The 16089-nt window shown below is 46.5% G+C and overlaps 1 protein-coding gene across 4 annotated transcripts in view; it reads right to left on the minus strand.

Annotated features, from left to right (window-relative positions):
• Positions 1-16089, minus strand: part of LOC137546931 (SH3 domain-containing kinase-binding protein 1-like) — a 194962-nt gene that overhangs the window by 78276 nt on the left and 100597 nt on the right. For all 4 annotated transcript variants that reach the window (XM_068269987.1, XM_068269990.1, XM_068269988.1 and 1 more), the window contains one exon: positions 12432-12526. In XM_068269987.1, coding sequence (XP_068126088.1) covers positions 12432-12526 — 95 coding nt within the window. The remainder of the gene's footprint in view (positions 1-12431; positions 12527-16089) is intronic.

The following is a 16089-nucleotide window of genomic DNA, read 5'->3' on the forward strand; positions in this document are numbered from 1 at the left end:
TCATGCTCGGGGGGTGCATGTCTTCAGCAGGGACAGGGAAGCTGGTCAGAGTTGATGAAAAGATGGATGGAGCCAAATACAGGGCAAACTTGGAAGAAAACCTCTTGGAGACTGCAAAAGACTTGAGACTGGGGTGGAGGTTCACTTTCCAGCAGGACAATGACCCTAAACATAAAGCCAGGGCAACAATGGAATGGTTGAAAACAAAACATATCCATGTGTTAGAATGGCCCAGTCAAAGTCCAGATCTAAATCCAATCGAGAATCTGTGGCAGGATCTGAAAACTGCTGTTCACAAACGCTGTCCATCTAATCTGACTGAGCTGGAGCTGTTTTGCAAAGAAGAATGGGCAAGGATTTCAGTCTGTAGATGTGCAAAGCTGGTAGAGACATACCCTAAAAGACTGGCAGCTGTAATTGCAGCAAAAGGTGGTTCTACAAAGTATTGACTCAGGGTGCCGAATAATTACGCACACCCCACTTTGCAGTTATTTATTTGTAAAAAATGTTTGGAATGATGTATGATTTTCGATCCACTTCTCACATGTACACCACTTTGTATTTGTCTTTCACGTGGAATTCCAATAAAATTAATGCATGTTTGTGGCAGTAATGTATCAAAATGTGGAAAACTTCAAGGGGGCCGAATACTTTTGCAACCCACTGTATATATACAGTACAGACCAAAAGTTTGGACACACCTTCTCATTCAAAGAATTTTCTTTATTTTCAGGATTATGAACATTGTCCCAACCCTATTTATAAGGAAAGAAATCCCACTTATTAAACCTGACAGAGCACACCTGTGAAGTGAAAACCATTTCAGGTGACTACCTCTTGAAGCTCATCAAGAGAATGCCAAGAGTGTGCAAAGCAGTAACCAAAGCAAAAGGTGGCTACTTTGAAGAACATAGAATATTACATTTTCAGTTGGTTCACACTTTTTGGTTATGTATTATCAGTGCAGTTTCTAGTCTAAAATGCACCCAGGGCGAGGGTGTAAAAATTGCTCCCCCCCCCAGCAAAGTATGGGTGCCCGCAGTATAGGTTAGCCAGGTCTAGTTGAACTAAGTATAGGTACCCCCAGTATAGGTAGCCAAGAATAGGTACCCCAGTATAGGTAGCCAGGCATAGGTGAGCCAGTATAGTTGCCCCTGCTATAGGTTAGCCAGGTAGATGCCTCCAGTATAGGTAGCCAGTATAGTTGCCCCCAGTATAGGTTAGATAGGCAGGCTCCCCCGGTATAAGTTAGATAGGTAGGTGCTCCAGTACAGGTTAGCTAGGTGGGTGCCTCTAATATAGGTATCCAGAATAGTTGCCCCCAGCATAGGTTAGATAGGTAGGTGCCCTCAGTATAGGTTATTTAGGTAGGTGCCTGCAATATAGGTAGCCAGTATAGTTGCCACCTGTATAGGCTAGCTAGGTAGGTGCCCCCAATACAGGTTAGATAAGTGCCCCCAGTATAGGTTAAATAGGTAGCTGCCCCCCCAGTATAGGTTAGATAGGTAGCTGCCCCCCCAGGATAGGTTAGATAGGTAGGTGCCCCTTAGTATAGGTTAGATAGGTAGGTGCCCCCCAGTATAGGTTAGATTAGGTAGCTGCCGCCTAGTATAGGCTAGATTAGACAGGTGCCCCCCAGTATAGGTTAGATTAGGTAGCTGCCCCCCCCCAGTATAGGTTAGATAGGTAGGTGCCCCCCAGTATAGGTTAGATTAGGTAGCTGCCCCCCAGTATAGGTTAGGTAGGTGCCCCCCAGTATAGGTTAGGTAGGTGCCCCCCAGTATAGGTTAAATAGGTAGCTGTCCCCCAGTATAGGTTAGATTAGGTAGCTGCCCCCCAGTGTAGGTTAGATAGGTAGCTGCCCCACAGTGTAGGTTAGATTAGGTAGCTGCCCCCCAGTGTAGGTTAGATTAGGTAGCTGCCCCCCAGTGTAGGTTAGATAGGTAGCTGCCCCCCAGCGTAGGTTAGATTAGGTAGCTGCCCCCCAGTGTAGGTTAGATAGGTAGCTGCCCCCCAGTGTAGGTTAGATTAGGTAGGTGTCCCCCAGTATAGGTTAGATAGGTAGGTGCCCCCCAGCATAGGTTAGATAGGTAGCTGCCCCCCAGCGTAGGTTAGATTAGGTAGCTGCCCCCCAGCGTAGGTTAGATTAGGTAGCTGCCCCCAGGATAGGTTAGATAGGTAGCTGCCCCCCAGAGTAGGTTAGATTAGGTAGCTGCCCCCCAGCGTAGGTTAGATTAGGTAGGTGCCCCCCAGTATAGGTTAGATAGGTAGATGCCCCCCATCGTAGGTTAGATAGGTAGCTGCCCCCCAGCGTAGGTTAGATTAGGTAGCTGCCCCACAGCATAGGTTAGATTAGATAGGTGCCCCCAGGATAGTTTAGATAGGTAGCTGTCCCCTATAATGGAGGGGGAGCCGGAGCCGCGGGGAGGGCAGCCCGACCTCTCCCTCCCTCTCCTCTCCCGGGCGCCCTCCATGCTCCCCCCTCAGATGCAGAGTCCTTGAGCAGGCAGGAAGCGCTGTTTACAACTCACCTGCCTGGCTTCAAGCGCTGCTCTCTCGCCGCCGGTCTTTTCCTCTCTGTATACATACTGATACACATGTATCAGTATGTATACAGAGAGAGGAGACCGGCGGCGAGAGAGCAGCGCTTGGAGCCAGGCAGGTGAGTTGTAAACAGCGCTTCCTGCCTGCTCACAGACTCTGCATCTGAGGGGGGAGCACGGAGGGCGCCCGGGAGAGGCGAGGGAGGGAGAGGTCGGGATGCCCTCCCCGCGGCTCCCCCCTCCATTATAGCGCCCCCCTCCCAACAGCGCCCCGGGCAGCGGCACGCCCCGCACGGCCCTAGAAACGGGCCTGTGTATTATACTTCCACATGTGTTAATTCATAGTTTGGATGCCTTCAGTATGAATCTACAATGTTCATAGTCATGAATATAAAGAAAACTCTTTATAAAGAAGGTGTGTCCTAACTTTTGGTCTGTACTGTATATACATACACAAACATCACTTCCTGGTTAGCGGCCATGTTTTTTGTTGGTGAAAACTGCCTAAAACTGGCGATTAAAAGCCAGGATTGTGTCGGGGAGCAGCGGAGACGGAAAAGAGGGATCCAGGAGATCACAGTGACTCGATTCATATTTTTTTTTATTGTACAAATCGGACAGTACAGATTCTCTTTAAAGCAGGGGTCTCAAACTCGCGGCCCTCAATACAATATTTTGTGGCCCTCGTCGGCAAAAGCTTCCTTATAGTTCGCTTCAGTGCTCCCAAGTAATCCGCCGCATCCCCGCCGCTAAACGAGGGCTGCAGAGCCCCCAAATCGCCCGGGGGGCAATCCGCCGGCATTTCCTGGAAGGGGCAGAGCTTTCAGCTTCAGCTCTGCCCCTCCTGACGTCAATCGCCGCACAGATCGCCGCCTCTCCCCGCCCCTCTCTGTGAAGGAAGAGTGAGGGGCGGGCAGAGGCGGCGATGCGCCGCGATTGTGAAATTCCTTATGCGGCCCAGCCTCATCCTGACTTTACCTCCCAGGTAAATTGAGTTTGAGACCCCTGCTTTAAAGAGAACACTAGGTGGGTTTTAAGAATGCCATCAGGACACAGAGGCTGGTTCTGCATGCAATGACCAGCCTCTGTTACTATACTGCCCCCCCCCCCCCCCCAGGCCCCCCTGCGCTCTGCTGTCCCCCATAAATCAAACCGCCGTGCTAGCGACATGCAGCATGTCGCTAGCACGGGAGGGTTTAGTAAATGTTGTATGCAAAAAGTTAGTGTTAGTCAGTGGAGAGGGGAGTCGGCCCAATCAGCTGTTCATGCCGAATCTGTGGTTGAGGAGCTAATATGTAAGTACCAGTGATTGCTATTGAAATCAGGGTATGGAAATAACCATGGAATAAGTGAGAAGGAGGGGTGACACGATATAGCCTAGGTGGGAGAAAAGCATAGTCCAGCCCGGGTACACCTGCATGACACGGGTGCACATTTTCCTGTTCTTGCTAGGTGAGCTTCATTGTCAGTCCAACTAACACAATGGAGCTAAATAATCATTCCATCTACAACTACTGAGACATTGTACATGCGAGACAGGCTGAAGCGTGCATTCCCTCAAGTGCTGCATCGCAACTCAGCATCATTTTCTGTATCCATCTAGGGACAATTCACAGGGCAGATCCATGGTCAGCTGGCTTTGGCCAGTGTGTTTTTGATTAGTTCATATCTTACACTGTTACAGCATATTGTTTGTAATAGAAGAAAATGAAATATTCTAGCACAGATGATTTGTTAGCAGAGAACACAGGATATATTGAACAGACACAGAATGTGATGACTGTCAGTGTTCCTGCCAAAAGCTGCCTACATTTGTCACTGTGTGGATGAAGCACACATTCCCGCTCTGCTCCCGCAGCAAGATGCACAGTCTTTTACAGCTTCATCTTTTTCTTGCATTTTTTCTTGGTAGTTTGGTAGTTTTCTTGTATCTCAGAAAAGTTGGTGTGATTTATTTTCTTAAAACAGAAGGAAACTTGCAATAATTCAGCTTAACCACTTAAGGACTGCAGTCTTAAAACCCCTTAAAGAGGAACTGTAACGACAAAACGGCAGTCTTAAAGTCTTAAAACCCCTTAAAGAGGAACTGTAACGACAAAACGGCCCCTGGGGGGTACTCACCTCGGGTGGGCGAAGCCTCAGGATCCTAATGAGGCTTCCCACGCCGTCCTGCGTCCCTCGGGGGTCTCGCTGTAGCCCTCCGTACAGCGGTGACGCAATATTTACCTTCCTGGCTCCTGCGCAGGCGCTCTGATGGCTGTCGGCGCCGAAGTAGGCGGAAATAGCCGATCGCCGTCGGGTCTGCTCTACTGCGCAGGCGCAAGTTTCCGGCGCCTGCGCAGCAGAGCGGACCCGACGGAGATCGGGGATTTCCGTCTATTTCCGTGCCGAAAGTCGCCACAGCGCCCCCGCTGGAGCCAGCAAAGGTAAATATTGAACTGACAGTCGGCACAGTCGCCGGCTGTTCGGAGGGCTGCGGCGAGACCCCCGTGGGACAGAGGACAGCGTGGGAAGCCTCATTAGGATCCCGAGGCTTCCCCCACCCGAGGTGAGTACCCCCCAGGGGATGTTTTTCATGTTACAGAGTCTCTTTAAAGGAAAGGTCCAAGCAAAATAAAAAAATGAGTTTTACTTACCTGGGGCTTCTACCAGCCCCATGCAGCCATCCTGTGCCCTCGTAGTCACTCACTGCTGCTCCAGTCCCCCGCTGGCAGCATGCCGACCTCGGAGGTCGGCGGGCCGCATTGCGTACATTTTTACGCATTCCTGCTAGTGCAGGAACATTAACACATACATTTTTACGCGTTAGTGGTTCAATGCGTACATTTTTACGCATTAAATCAGTAACGCGTAAAAATGTATGTGTTAAAGTTCCTGCACTAGCGGGAATGCGTAAAAATTTACGCAATGCGGCCCGCCGACCTCTGATGTCGGCATGCTGCCAGCGGGGGACTGGAGCAGCAGTGAGTGACTACGAGGGCAGAGGATGGCTGCATGGGGCTGGTAGAAGCCCCAGGTAAGTTAAACTCATTTTTCTATTTTGCTTGGACCTTCCCTTTAAGGACCAGACACTTTTATTCCATTCAGACCACTACAGGTTTAATAGTTTATTGCTCGGTCATACAACCTACCACCTAAATTAATTTTACCTCCTTCTCTTGTCACTAATACAGCTTTCTTTTGGTGCTATTTGATTGCTGCTGTGATTTTTAGTTTTTATTATATTCATCAAAAAAGACATGAATTTTGTCAAAAAAATGATTTTTTTAACCCCAAAACACATTAAACTACTTCTCCTGAGTACGGCGATACCACATGTGTGTGACACTTTTTTGCAGCCTAGGTGCGCTAAGGGGCCCAAAGTCCTATGAGTACCTTAAGGATTTTACAGGTCATTTTGAGGTATTTGATTTCCAGACTACTCCTCATGGTTTAGGGCCCCTAAAATTCCAGGGCAGTTTAGGAACCCCACAAGTGACCCCATTTTAGAAAGACGACACCCCAAGGTATTCTGTTAGGAGTATGGTGAGTTCATAGAAGATTTTATTTTTGACTAGACCCATGTTAAGGAGAAGGCCCCAAAAAATGTTGCGTTCGGAAACTTGGAGTGGTTTCCACCGAAAAGGCTGGGCATGGTAGCCTCTTGGATTGGCGGTTGCGTATTGTGTGGCATAACGGTTGGTCTCAGCCACAATTAAGTCGTAAAGACCAGCAGTGATCAGAAAAAAAATAATTCTGTCACTGCGGTGGGACGGGTGAGGGTTTAGCCGGGTGATCAGAAGCCTGCAGGGGGCAGATTAGGGCCTGATCTGATGGATAGGAGTGCTAGGGGGTGACAGGTGGTGACAGGAGGAGATTGATGGGTGTCTCAGTGGGGTGATTAGAGGGGAGAATAGATGCAATCAATGCACTGGGGAAGAGATCGGAAGGGGGTTTGAGGGGGATCTGAGGGTTTGGCCGAGTGATCAGGAGCCCACACAGGGCAAATTAGGGCCTGATCTGATGGGTAGGTGTGCTAGGGGGTGACAGGTGGTGACAGGAGGTGATTGATGTGTGTCTCAGGGTGTGATTAGAGGGGGGAATAGATGCAAGCAATGCACTGGGGAGGTGATCAAGGGGGGTCTGGGGGCGATCTGAGGTTGTGGGCGGGTAATTGGGTACCTGCAAGGGGCAGATTAGGGTCTGATCTGATGGGTAGCAGTGACAGGTGGTGAGAGGGGGTGATTGATGGGTGATCAGTGGGTGATTAGAGGGGAGAACAGATGTAAATAATGCACTGGGGAGGTTATCAGGGGGGACTAAGGGTGATCTGAGGGTGTGGGCAGGTGTTTGGGTGCCCGCAAGGGGCAGAATAGGGTCTGATCTGATGGGTAGCAGTGACAGGTGGTGAGAGGGGGTGATTGATAGGTGATCAGGGTGTAATTAGAGGGGAGAATAGATGCAAGCAATGCACTGACGAGGTGATCAGGGGGGTCTGAGGGTGATCTGAGGGTGTGGGCAGGTAAGTGGGTGCCTGCAAGGGGCAGATTAGCATCTGATCAGATGGGTAGCAGTGACAGGGGGTGATTGATGGGTGATCAGTGGGTGATTAGAGGGGAGAACAGATGTAAATAATGCACTGGGGAGGTGATCAGGGGGGGGGGTCTGAGGGCGATCTGAGGGTGTGGGCGGGTGTTTGGGTACACGCAAGGGGCAGATTAGGGTCTGATCTGATGGGTAGCAGTGACAGGTGGAGACAGGGGGTGACAGGGTGATTGATAGGTGATCAGGGTGTTATTAGAGGGGAGAATAAACGCAAGCAATGCACTGGCGATGTGATCAGGGGGGGGGGGGGGGGGGGGGTCTGAGGGCGATCTGAGGGTGTGGGCGGATGATTGGGTGCCCACAAGGGGCAGATGAGGGTCTGATCTGATGGGTAGCAGTGACAGGTGGTGATAGGGGGTGACGGGGTGATTGATAGGTGATCAGGGTGTGATTAGAGGGAAGAATAGATGCAAGCAATGCGCTGGCAAGGTGATCAGGGGGGGGGGTCTGAGGTCGATCTGAGGGTGTGGGCGGGTAATTGGGTGCCCGCAAGGGGCAGATGAGGGTCTGATCTGATGGGTAGTAGTGACAGGGGGTGATTGATGGGTGATCAGTGGGTGATTAGAGGGGAGAACAGATGTAAACAATGCACTTGGGAGGTGATCTGAGGGCAGGTCTGTGGTCGATCTGAGAGTGTGGGCGGGTGATCAGGTTCCCGCAAGGGGCAGATTAGGATCTGATCTGATGGGTGGCAGTGACAGGGGGTGATTGATGGGTGATTGACAGGTGATCAGTGGGTGATTACAAGGGAGAATAGATGTATACAGTACACAGGGGGGGGGGGTCTGGGAAGGATCTGAGGGTGCGGGGGGGGGGGGTGATCAGGAGCCCCCAGGGGGCAGTTTAGGACCTAATCTAAAATATAGCGTTGACAGATAGTGACGGGGTGATTGATGGGTGATTAGGGGGGGGGGTGATTGGGTGCAAACAGTGGTCTGAGGGGGTGATCGGGGGGGGGGGTCTGAGGGGTGCTGTGGGCGATCAGGGGGCAGGATCAGTGTGTGTGTGTACGTGTGTTTCCTAGGGGGGCTGCCTCCTGCCCTGGTGGTCCCTCGATCACTGGGACCACCAAGGCAGGAGGCAGCGTGTATAATACACTTTGTATACATTACAATGTGTATTATACACTTACTATGCGGCAGATCGGGGGTTAACAACCCGCTGGCGCTTCTAAATAGCCGGCGGGTTGATGTCGCGGGTGGGCGGAGCCTAATGCCGGTGGATGCGCGTGCATCTATGCGCGCGATCCCCGGCTGTTCAGTCCCCCAGGTACTGCCGCCCATCGGCGTTACGTGGTCCTGGGGGTGCCACTTTGCCGACGCCTATAGGTAGTGGGCGGTCGGCAAGTGGTTAAAGTGAACATTTGTGGTTACCCACAATGCACCACTACTGCATATGCCAGGCTAGCATCCAGAACCGCTGGTGTATAGCAAGCCTATAGCTTTAAATTTTACACAGCCACATCAACCCCACATGTAGACAGCTTGTTTCTGATTTTTGGTTCTGATCAGTATATGGCAAACAGAAAAGTTGAAAATGGGTGAAAACAATATTTCAGTATTACAGCGTATATCCTAGAGAAAAATATTTAATTCTGAAATCAACTTCAGTAAGTTTACAGTTACTTCCGCAAATTATGCAGTGCACATTGCGCAATTAGCACATCCAACGTTACCTTAGTACTGCTTGTCCAGCTATGGTAACACATCCTACACTACCTGCACAGACCAATTTGTTCTAAAAGATTATTTACAGCATTATATCTACTACCACAAAAAAGATATTGTAGAAGAAGAGCTTTCAAACAGTTAAACACAGCACTTTGTTCTTCAGTGGAAAGGTCCTTGCTTCAGTGGAAAGCCACATCGGAAGAGGTGATAACATTATCTTTTGTTTAAATTCCTTAGTGAGATGCATTTAGCAAAGATTAGCAAACTGCCAAAATTGAGCTGAGAAGCAGAAATAGCTGCTCTAGATCACTACTTAGATTTTAATATATAAATACAGCAGCTATGCAATAAAATGCAATAGCGGATTTCAGAGCATATAAACTGTACTTTGGGAATTTGTAATTTATAAACAGACAATATTATGTGTGCACAAAAGCAAATTACGATAACTGTATGGGTAATAAAAAGTAGAAAAACACATTTTTATTGAATGTCAGAGTTTGACCCCATTTTAACGCTGATTAGTGAATATGCCCCAATGATTCTTCATAATAATATAAATCATACTATTAATATTATCATGTTTGTGGGGCAGCAACAATCAGGCACTAACAAGCAGGGAGCCTGAAAGACACAATGGACTCTTCCTCAGGACGAGAATGCACTGTCAAGATTCTGCATTCTGTTGCTATGGAGGTGGAAGGAGAGTCACCGGCACATCCCATGGCAGAGCAGTGTGCAGCAGGAGGGGAGAATAGGAGAACTATAGGGTCTAAATGCAGCACTGCATTCTTCAATGCAATGCATTGCTATGGGCCATTGATCTGCCTCGGCTCCTGACCTGCCACCAATTAAAATCTTCCATCTGGTATGATCGACCAATTTGATTTTTTTCTTCTGAAAACCAATCGGTTGATCATGTTGGCGCATTGATTTCTAGCAGATTTGGTCAAATTACTGAATTGGCTGGATGTCTATGGGAAAAATTGACAAGATTATATGGCCAGCTTTAGTTTCTAAGCTAGTGCTTGATTTATGTATGTAAACGGACTGCTAGGTACACACCATACAATATTTTGTTAGATTTACCTGACAGATAGATAATTTTCAACAAGTTGGAAATTATTTATCTAACCATCTATCTGCCTAGCAATTAGGCACTGTTCTACTTAGGAGATAACCAGAAGACAATGCATCAGAGGTAATGACCATTCTCTACAGAAAATCTAACAGAAAATAACAGAAAATTGTATGGTGTGTACTAGGCAGAACTGTTGTGGCTTTGAAAACGATTTTAGCCACTGATGCCGAGAAAGCTTTCTATGGAATGGATTTTATGAGAGTAAACCTAGATAAACTTGATTTGACCCCCGCTACTTCAGAAGATAATAGAACTTTTTTTTTCCACTTCTGACCAAATTAAAGTTAATGGGATTCTTTCAGATCCACTTTGCATCAGTAATGGAAACATCAGGGCTGTCCTCTTTCCCTTCTATTTTTTGTTCTTATCCTCAAGGTGCTTCTTCAGAAGGTTAGATTAAATTAAATCATAGTATTAAAGCTACATGAGCAGCATCCTAGGAAAATAAGACTGCCGCTTTTACTGATGATATCCTGTTTTTCATATCTTTCCTTAGAGGTTGTCTTCTAAATGATGCATTTAAACAATGTTTGTAAAGAAATAATACATATAAATGTGATATCCTTAGGGCCCTTCCACATGCACATTGATCTGAATTGGTCCAAAGTAGTGATCGGATATATGCTGGGAAACCTCTGGCGTGGTCGATCGAATGCGCGGTGGTAACGGCGTGTGAAATTGGGATGAGCGACATATGGGACGGAAGCCCCTACCGGTCCCCCTGTGCCCATGCATTTAAAAACTTTACCTGTCCGACCACCCACTGCTAATGTCCAGATGCTTCCGCATTGGCGCACCCCAAGACTTCCAGGCATATAGCACGTGGAAAGTGTGTGACGTCACGTAGGACGCCAATGTGAAAGCTGGAGAACTGGGCATTAGCGGCGGCAGTGGAGAGGTAAACTATTTCAATGCACGAAAGGCACATTAACATTTGGGAGGACAGCAATGGAGGCGGCGAGGCAGCGGATGTGCGTCACAAGGCCAATTCCTAAAAGATTTCATGCTGAAATTGGTTGGGAATCAGCCTGCGGAAAACATGTGCAGCCAACAGATCTCTCTCTGATCAGAGAGATCTATCTCTTGATTGATCTGCCAATACATCGCTGACCTTTACTCTTTGTCTGGACAATTAAAAAAGGTAATTTCTGGCAATTTAAGTACTTCTGAACCGGTGCTAAAAGAAATGACTGCATTACTAGATTACCTTTGTATGAGTATGGTGCCACTGCTCGTTGTCCTCTGGGTCCCCCTGTCCCCGATGGTCTTCATATTCAATGGATCCTTCAGCTGAATATGAAAACCAGGAAGCTCCCTCTAGCGATGGCACGTAAATTGGAACTGCACAGATGCAAGTTCCAAACCACACAGAGAAAACGAGCGCTTGTTCACGAGTGCTTTCTTTCACTGCACAGGCGCAGCTCAAAACTCATGCCTGAATACTTCTGAATAGCTCTGCACCATTCATAGGAATTTCTGGGTTGTGTGGTAGCTCCTGGGAACGGGGGGGGGACGGACGGACCACCGAGGACAATGAGCAGCAGCAGCCCACTTCTACAAAGGTAATCTTACCCACCATGGGCTTCATTTAATAGATTTTACCCCGGTTCAGGGGTACTTTAAGTCTGGAAAACAAACCAAAGTTTAGCAAAGCTTCTAGCAGATGGATGCCGTGTGCTGTTCTATAGAGAGGGGAGGGAGAGGATGAGTAACCAGCACTGCACTATAGGAACTTCCTTTAGGGCCTGTTTCCACTACACGCGGATTCTGGATGCAGAAAATCTGATTTCAATGAATGCCTATGGGCCTGTTTCCACTAAACACGATTCTTCTGATGCAGATTTCCCATAGGCAGTCATTGGAGTCAGTTTTCAGCAACCAGAATCCATGTGTAGTAGAAACAATCCCTTAAATTTCCCACAGAACAAACGAGGTATCAGGTAAGGCAATCTGATCTGGCTGATTGTAGCAGAGAAGGCCAACAACATTGCGGGGCACCTGTATGCACTTTAGATTTGTGACCGAGACAATTACGAACAATTTTTCCAGAGAGGATCCAAAGTATGTAAGTAGCTTTAGCCAATACATGGTATCGGAGTTTTTGTTTTAAAGTGGACCTGAACTCACCACTTGCACAGGACAGAAGGAAAACATAGAAATGCCCACTGTATGTATTTAGAGAGTTTAGCCTGTTTATTATTAAGCATGCGATATGTATACTGCAGCTTAATGTGTCAGGCCCTATCAATGCTTAGTGTAAATACACTATGACAGGGCCTCATGCTTGGATTATAAGGATATGATGCCACATTCAGGACTTCTCTTCCATTTAGTAGATTGGTGAAATATGCATGTGCGGGCTCTATTACAGTCATACATATACCAGCATATAAAACAGCAGACTGTATAAATCAAGAGGAAACATTCGTTCCAGTCTTCTAAATTGAAACTGACAGAAAGAATATCCAATTTGCACGTTTCTCAGTAAATTACCTTGTTTACAACGATCACAATTTCACCTTCCCTGATTGTCAATTCATCTTCATTGGCGGCTTCATATGGGAAGAGAACTTTACAATATTCCTTGGCTGTTAAAGAAAAGTAAACATTTTGTATGATTTATTTAGCAACAGTAATCAGTATGCAAACATAGGGTGACAGATGTCAACAGGTGCTACATAATATTCCCACAGAATGCAACACAGGCCAAAATAAACTGAAGATCTTACCTATAGCCAACATTTGATTGGTTGCTGAGGACAATGCCTAAACTAAAGCTTGGTATATGCCTTCAATGTTGATTGGCCAATCACAGATCAATTTAACCACTTATTTAGTAAGAAAGTTTACCTACACAATCTGATCATAGTATTCAGAATCTGTTGACCCTCATACTACTGTATATGGAGGTGATAAGATTGGCCTGTTATTGGCTAATCACAATTGTGTTTATCAGGATTTAGGCTGGGTACACACATCCAATTTTGGTTGACCAATTTTACCACCTATGTGTAGTATGAGAGCTTACCTGCACAATTTGTGCATAATATTCAAAATATGTTGGCCCTTACACAACAGGAGTGGCAAAATTGGTCAACCATTGGCCAATAAAAATTGTATGTTTGTACGTACCCTAGATTTACTTCTAATTGCAGTTCTAATTACAAACTATGCATAAATTCTGGGCTTATAGACAGCACAATTCATGATTGGTAAATTCTGATTTAGATTTCCCATGGGGACACTGACAGCAAAGAAATCCCAAAAGAGGTTGTATCTTTTTTCCAGACTATGCCCTTATCCACTGCACATAATTTGACCAAAAGATGATATAACATATAGGTGGAGTAAATACCGGTATGTAAGATGTGGCAGGCTAGTGGCCTCATGGGATGCAGTGTGGCGTGTCACTTGCACTAGGTGTTGTTGGAGTGGGTGATCTGCTATTTAATCTCTGTCCAGTGTCTGTAGAGGGAGGAATGGTTCAGGAACAAGATGTGGGGAGGAGCAGTAGGGTGAGGACAGATGTATAGGTGACTAACCAGTGCCAAGCAGCAGAACTACACCAGTGCTCCACCCAACAACTCCCACCGTTGGGCTGCCCAGAGAGGATTCTCATTGTTTCACTGAGTGATATTATTCCTCCTTTGCATTCAGGGAGGATTCCCACTAATCTTTTGCAAACCAATGGCAGCCTGATGCTTCTAATGGGTCTCTCGAATATATCGAGTGATGTGAAAAACTATTTGCCCCTTCCTGATTTCTTATTCTTTTGCATGTTTGTCACACTTAAATGTTTCTGCTCATCAAAAACCGTTAACTATTAGTCAAAGATAACATAATTGAACACAAAATGCAGTTTTAAATGATGGTTTTTATTATTTAGTGAGAAAAAAAACTCCAAATCTACATGGCCCTGTGTGAAAAAGAAATTGCCCCTTTGTTAAAAGATAACTTAACTGTGGTTTATCACACCTGAGTTCAATTTCTGTAGTCACCCCTAGGCCTGATTACTGCCACACCTGTTTCAATCAAGAAATCACTTAAATAGGAGCTATCTGACACAGAAGTAGACCAAAAGCACCTCAAAAGCTAGACATCATGCCAAGATCCAAAGAAATTCAGGAACAAATGAGAACAAAAGTAATTGAGATCTATCAGTCTGGTAAAGGTTATAAAGCCATTTCTAAAGCTTTGGGACTCCAGCGAACCACAGTGAGAGCCATTATCCACAAATGGCAAAAACATGGAACAGTGATGAACCTTCCCAGGAGTGGCCGGCCGACCAAAATTACCCCAAGAGCGCAGAGAAAACTCATCCGAGAGGCCACAAAAGACCACAGGATAACATCTAAAGAACTGCAGGCCTCACTTGCCTCAATTAAGGTCAGTGTTCACGACTCCACCATAAGAGACTGGGCAAAAACGGCCTGCATGGCAGATATCCAAAGCGCAAACCACTTTTAAGCAAAAAGAACATTAAGCCTCATCTCAATTTTGCTAAAAAACATCTCAATGATTGCCAAGACTTTGGGGAAAATACCTTGTGGACCGACGAGACAAAAGGTGAACTTTTTGGAAGGTGCGTGTCCCGTTACGTCTGGCGTAGAAGTAATACAGCATTTCAGCAAAAGAACATCATACCAACAGTAAAATATGGTGGTAGTAGTATGATGGTCTGGGGTTGTTTTGCTGCTTCAGGACCTGGAAGGCTTGCTGTGATAGATGGAACCATGAATTCTACTGTCTACCAAAAAATCCTGAAGGAGACTGTCCGGCCATCTGTTCGTCAACTCAAGCTGAAGCGATCTTGGGTGCTGCAGCAGGACAATGACCCAAAACACACCAGCAAATCCACCTCTGTATGGCTGAAGAAAAACAAAATTAAGACTTTGGAGTGGCCTAGTCAAAGTCCTGACCTGAATCCTATTGAGATGTTGTGGCATGACCTTAAAAAGGCGGTTCATGCTAGAAAACCCTCAAATAAAGCTGAATTGCAACAATTCTGCATTGATGAGTGGGCCAAAATTCCTCCAGAGCGCTGTAAAAGACTCGTTGCAAGTTATCGCAAACGCTTGATTGCAGTTATTGCTGCTAAGGGTGGCTCAACCAGTTACTAGGTTCAGGGGGCAATTTCTTTTTCACACAGGGCCATGTAGGTTTTAAGTTTTTTTTCTCACTAAATAATAAAAAACATCATTTAAAACTGCATTTTGTGTTCAATTATGTTATCTTTGACTAATAGTTAACGGTTTTTGATGAGCAGAAACATTTAAGTGTGACAAACATGCAAAAGAATAAGAAATAAGGAATGGGGCAAATCGTTTTTCACATCACTGTATACCGCCATTACTGCCAAGAATAGGACCCTGGCAGCGGTGGAACGAGAATGTGACGATGACAGGTACCGAGCAGGTGGCAACGTGAAAATGGAATGAAAAACTGATCTCATTGTAACATACTGATCGGTTTAAAAAGAAAATGGGTCTGTTTTTGCAGGATCAATTTTTTGTCCGGCACAGTGGGAACCAAGTCTTAGGGCTCAAACCAACTAGCAGCCTTTTCTAAGCGGCAGTGATTTGAAAAAGCTCTTGCTAATGGGGATTATTATAAAATCACATTGCTCAAGTGGGATAAAACCCATAGCATTACATTGGCAAAGCTTTTCAAATCACAACTGCTTAGTAACAGCTTAGTAACATACTGCTAGCAGGTCCCAGGCCTAAGGGTCCATTCACACAGGGGCGATTAACAGGCGTTTTAGATGCCTGCATCGGGTCAGGTACCCGTGGGTTACCCGAAATGTGGGTTGGTTTCGGGTAACTGCTTTGATTTTAATCGGGTTACGGGTCGGGTGCGGGTAGTGGGTCTGCGGGTGCGGGTACTACATTCACCAGAAAGCGGGTTGCGGGTCAGGTTTGAAAAATTAGACCCGCACAGGGCATCAGGTCGGGTACCCGTAGGTTACCTGACATGTGGGTCAGGTTCGAATACCCATTATGATTTAATCGGGTTGCGGGCCGGGTGTGGTTAACGGGACTGGGTACCAGATTCACCGGGTAGCAGGGCTGCGGGGGCGGGTTGGGTGTGTGCTTGAAAAAGTAGACCTGCGCAGGCTTCTAAGCCATTTATCACTAATTGCTGAATCGCC

Source organism: Hyperolius riggenbachi, chromosome 2 (assembly GCF_040937935.1).
Source record: "Hyperolius riggenbachi isolate aHypRig1 chromosome 2, aHypRig1.pri, whole genome shotgun sequence".
Taxonomy (NCBI): Eukaryota; Metazoa; Chordata; class Amphibia; order Anura; family Hyperoliidae; genus Hyperolius; species Hyperolius riggenbachi.